At 33.0% G+C, this 5,646-nt stretch overlaps 1 protein-coding gene across 1 annotated transcript; it reads right to left on the reverse strand.

Annotated features, from left to right (window-relative positions):
• Positions 1–1,275: 1,275 nt before the first annotated feature.
• On the reverse strand, positions 1,276–2,162 carry LOC143641273 (oligoribonuclease, mitochondrial-like). The gene is made up of 2 exons (XM_077108558.1): positions 1,854–2,162; positions 1,276–1,633 (listed from the first exon to the last, which is right to left on the reverse strand). Exons 1-2 carry the CDS (start codon positions 2,160–2,162, stop codon positions 1,577–1,579), a joined length of 366 nt encoding a protein of 121 aa, XP_076964673.1. The 3' UTR covers positions 1,276–1,576.
• Between the last annotated feature and the right edge of the window lie 3,484 nt (positions 2,163–5,646).

Here is a 5,646-nt window from a genome sequence, read left to right on the forward strand (position 1 = left end):
AAAGGTATAGTGCAGAGAAATCATAAATTGGTATCTCTACAACATTTACTCAAGAGAGTTTTCTTCAAATATTTAAACTTTGCAAGCATAAGAGGGATTCATTTTTATTACACACATCTCCAATATAAAACTAAAGGATAGATTTTCTCTAAAGGATAATCATAGTTTTTATTTATTTTTTTATTTTTTTTCATGTAAGTAAATAAGCCTTTATTTACATTCCAATTTTTATAACAAATCACATCCACATTCATGTTTCCACACAGTAATTTATATTTAAAACACTAAATTTAAATAAGAATTTTAAAATAGGTATCAACTACATTGGCTGAAGAACTTTTACACAATGTAATTCTAAGACTTAATGCCAAAACTTTCCTTGTGAATGATCCAGAAAAGTGTCAGTTACCACATCAATGGACATATACAAATGCAAATACACCTCCACAGAACATTATCACCCCTCTTACAAAGTTACTGCTTTAAAAATCCTGGTAGAACTGACCTGGTCTCTTTTAAATCAATGTCACAAGGGAAAAAAAAATAGAGATAGGTGGACAGTTCTGGGTTAACAGACTAAAGATACATAATAACCAAAATGAAACGCATGAGCCTTGACTGAATCCTGGTTCAAAAACAATTAGACATTTTAGGGAACTCTGAATGTAGACTAGACATCACGTGATACTATTAAATGGTTCTAATTCTTTTCAATGCAATAATGATACTGTGTTACATAACAAAATATCCTTATTCTTAGGAGATGCTCCATGAAGTTTTTAGAAATGAATTGTCATAACACCTACACTTTATTTTCAAATATAAAAAAAAAATAGGTACAACCAACAGGCACACATTTAACAATTACTCAGTCCAACTTTTCTATGTCAAAAATTCTTTCATCATAAAAATATGGAGAAATTTTTACTGAGTTTATTTCTAACTTCTCATGTCTTATTTCAGCGCATTTTCCTAATATTCATGTTGTGAACTATACAAGGAAACTTGAACACAAAAGATAAATAATCCAAATCAGAGTAAATAGAAGATATAGATAGGCTTGGCTGGTATTTCTGGAATTGCAGTCTCTTGAATCACTACAATGGAAGACTATCTACAAGATATACATAGGATTGGATTTTACCTGCAAGTGGACAGAGCCTCGGAGGAGTCTGCTGTTGTACAAAGGACAGAAATTCATACTCTGCCTGCTGCAATGTAATTGTACTCTCCTTCACTGCCTTGGTAAGACCAGACTGCAAGAGAGAATCCACAGCCCCCAGCAGAAACACATGAAGTCAGTTTTCAAAGGTATCCAGAAATGAAACTTTACTTCTAAAATGGGCAAGTATCACCACAGATGGACCATTTTTAGAACTCAAGTTCAAATTGAAACTGCCATCTTTTCACCAAATTTTTCTTAATCCAAGCCAATAAGTTATGTTCCTGATTGTTAATAGCATTTCCACACAGTCAAAAAAGATGGTGCTCAAAGTCCAAGGATATAACCTCTGGGAAGAAACAACTATTAAGAGGACAGCAGCATTCCCCCTTCTCTGAGAGTTGATGTCTAACCTCATCCAAAAGACTGACTTGAGTAATACTTGACAATCCACAATGCGTTCGCGACAGACTGAATATAGGAGAGAAAAAAGAGGACATTCAGGAGAAGATGATCTCGAGAGGTCCAAAAGATGAAAAGTAAAAAGCAAGCAGTTTCCCAGGCTTGCCAAGCAATCTTCCTCTAACCCTCTTTTTAAATACCATCCAACAATGGTCTAGGATTCAGATGTGAGTGCAATAAGCTTGTTACTGTTCCCCAAAGCAGCAATCTTGTTATTTGGTAATGTTACCTTCCCATGGTGCTCCTTACACCAATCTGACATGCTGTCCAGCAACTCATCTGGCTGTTTTATAATCAGGTTAGGACCTTCAGCCAAAATGTTAAGATCAGAGTCTGTTATCAGACAGGCCATCTCAATAATCTGGTCCTTTTCAATGTCCAATCCTGTCATCTCCAGGTCCACCCAGACCATTCGCTGTGCCATGCTCTCCCCTGCCGCCATGGCTGCGCCACCTTCGCGGACACCTCGCGACCCGAACTGCCGGTGACTCCCACCCACACCCCGCAAAAGCCTGGAGCCCAGGGAGCCGCCTAGCATCACCCGGCACAGCCGCCACGGCCCCAGCCTAGCCGCCGGCGCGCGCGCAGGCGCAATGGTCGCTAAACGTTGCAAACCCGCCGGGAGGCGCTGAGCGAGAAATCATAGTTTTTATAACGAGGAAATTTTTTAATTAAAATTCTGGTTATGCGTCGACCTCCCACAGTGAAGAGATCCCTATCTTTTGAAACTGGTTATGATCTATTTTATTAAAAAAAATAACCATAAGAGTCTTCTTTCAACAAATACGCACTGTCACTCAATAATACTGTAGGCACAGTGACTCCTGCATTAAAAGCACTATAGGATGAGAGTTACATGGATCATTTTGCTAGGTTATTATTCCAACTTGTAAGGAATTTTATGAGCAGAAGTCTTTCAATTGATTTGTTCATAAGCTAGCAGACAGAATGCACTTGAAAAGCCATTATTTGTATTGGCTTTTTTCATATTTGTTAAGAAGATGGGATTTATTTTTAACTCATCACTTTCTCTGTTATTTTCTTTGTTACTGATATCACTTGAAGTAGTCACTGAACTAAACAATCACTTTGCAACAGTTTCATCATCATTCACATATAATTTCTTTTAGAAAATGTACCTTTTACAACAAAGCCAGGCTGTTGCCTATGTCTGTTAAGTACTGTTACAAGTTTAGGAACTGCTCTTGTATCAACTAACACTAATTTTTAAGTTATTTTTGTTTCTGTATGTTAATGAAAAGGATAAGAATTCCTAAATTCTTGATTATCTTACTAAGATTTTATTCCATTTCACATAAATCCACTAAGTTAAAAATAAAGACTATTTAATTTATATCTCATTCTTACTAATAAATATAGAACTATTGTAGCTATATTATTATTGGCAAAATGAACTCACTTCGAGGTTCATATTTCATATTGAACCAATCAAACATCCTTGCTAAATTTAAAAAAAGAAATCTCCTTTCAGTTTTAAAATTTCTGCAATTGAGAGTTTATTGTCCAACAAAACTAGCCTGTTGTAAATCAGAGGCATAAAATCACAAAGACTATGAAAAGTTGTGTCAAGCATGAAATTAATACTTTGGAGACACTTTTATGAGAAATATATTAAATTCAATAAGTTCTTTTGTTTCAGAACCTTGAAGAGTTTAGTGAAATAACTGTAAATTTGTCTCTTTTAACCTAAAAGAAATAATCATATTAACATTTGTATGCTGATAATAAGTTTTATTACACATTACTGCTACATTTTAAAACTCTGAACATGATTAATTTGTGTTTACAAAGTTTGTATTCCTTGGTGTACAATTAAATAATATCTCAAATTAAGATTGTATTATATAACTTTAATTCTAAAATTGTAAAAATTTTGTTTTTCTGTGCTGAACTGAGTATAATAAGTGATATGCCACTAGAGTAATAATCTAGCTTGGCCCCTTAAATATAATATCAAATTATAAGTACAATTATCCAAAGTTTAGGGTTTCTCTTTTCTTTCATTCTTTCCTAACTTTCTCCCTTTTTACACATTATTTTTTAATTGTTTTAATATTGTCTTGTCTAAATTTCTGTAACTCACATATTGCAAAGCAAGTGTCTAAACTTACAAATTATATTCTTATTTTAGGTCTACTTCCCTAAAATTCAAATTAAACTATAACAATATTATATTTATGTAACCTACATTTATTAATTACCTGACAAGCACACTAAATACATTGTCAATCTCCCAATTGATTATTTTCTTCTAATTAGAAGATTATTCTCTTCTAATTTCTAATTTCTATTTGAATTTTGAAATGGTATATGCTTGAGTTTATATTTGAATCCACATAAGGAGACATTGTCAAGTTAGAAACCTGAACTCTAAGTATACTGTCTGGATTAAAATTCCAGTTCTGATTGAGGGTGCTCGTACTCTTCTGTAGTATGGAAATTAAAATTATCTTATTCAAACAATAAGGAAAATAAATATACGCATGATTTACACTATATATTGTATATAATTAAATAATTATGCATAGTTTTATATATATTTATATATGCACAGCTGTGTGTTTACATTAAAAACAGATACTCTATATAATAACATATAATTATTTTATATATTTATATGCATATTTATATACTTACATTTATGTACATATGACAAATTTTGAATTGTTTATGGCATATAATGAATACTCAGTGCATTTTAGTTAAAATAATGAATTTTTGTTCTCTTTGACTTTACCTTTTTTCTCTTCCCATTTCTTTCCCCATCTCACCCCTCCCGTTCTAAACACCTGGACAACCTTTTAGCAAATAAGATCATATAAACCTGTCTTTCTGCTACAAAATAAAATAATTAGTATAAAATAACACATACAATAAATTACTGAAACTTTTATGACAAATTATAGTGGCTTAGAAGCTAACAATATCCTTAAGGAATAAACAGTCTTGAAGTCTTTTATATAAATACCAACACAGGTTGACACTTACTTGCAGATAATCTTTTTAAAATGAAAATGGACAGTTATAGAGTAACTAGAATATACAAAGCACATGACCATGTGTTTGGGTAGCATTTTGTAACTGGTGTAGCTTCGTCTTGTTTTCCTTATATCTTTGTGATCCTGGAATGTAGATCATAATAAGTTGGCCCTCAGAGACCTGTATTTGCTGCTGTTGATGTCCTGCGTGACACCCATCCCATGGGTATGACTGAAATTCTTCATCTCTACTAAATGCACTATAGCAAAAGCATTGGTGTGTAATTTCCACAATTAAGTTACAAAGCATACATTGGCTTATATCTTTTTGCCTTCCTTTTTTTTCTGCCTGCTGAGGGAAGCCAGCAATCAAATTATGGGTATAGGTATGATTCCATGGGAAATAATTTCCCCAGACAACAGTCAGTAAATATATGTTAACAACCATTATGAATGCATTTGTGAACTAATAGTTCAGATGAAAATCAAAATGTCTGTAGCCAGATGTAATGCCTTGATCTCAGCCTATCGGGGGTTCCTGAGAGAGAAGCACCCTTAGAAATGATATAATAAGAAATATTTATTGTTATAGTGAATAAATTTTATAATAATTTGTTATGTTGCCCCAGATAACCATTACCAAAAATACCACTACTATATGTGGTATTTTTGGTAATGATTACCACTAAAATCCTTTTAAAGTACTTTCTGTGTGCTTTTCTGCAGATGATAGGAAACTGTATAAGGCAGAGAAGTTAAAGCAACAGTTCAGTAGGTACCTGGAACAGTGTCACATTAATGCAAACTGTATTTGAATTGTGTGAAACAAACATCTTCAAATTTATATGTAATGGAGGATAGTGAATTAAACTGGAATTAGAGTAGAATGTTACAGAACTAAATGAAATAAAATGCAAGAAAATAAAATAATAGATAATAGTACAAACTATCTACTTGCTTTTGCAATTATTAGCTGTGTGTGTATGTGTGGGACTGTGTGTGTGTGTTTTGTGAGGGTGTGTC

This window comes from Callospermophilus lateralis, unplaced genomic scaffold (assembly GCF_048772815.1).
Source record: "Callospermophilus lateralis isolate mCalLat2 unplaced genomic scaffold, mCalLat2.hap1 Scaffold_93, whole genome shotgun sequence".
Taxonomy (NCBI): Eukaryota; Metazoa; Chordata; class Mammalia; order Rodentia; family Sciuridae; genus Callospermophilus; species Callospermophilus lateralis.

Bases quoted from the DNA above. Each gene is read 5' to 3' on its own strand.
- LOC143641273 (XM_077108558.1), bottom strand. From the start codon at position 2,162: ATGCTAGGCGGCTCCCTGGGCTCCAGGCTTTTGCGGGGTGTGGGTGGG. The intron at 1,634-1,853 runs GTAACATTACCA...TCCTATATTCAG, and splicing joins GTAAGGAGCACCATGGGAAG to TCTGTCGCGAACGCATTGTG.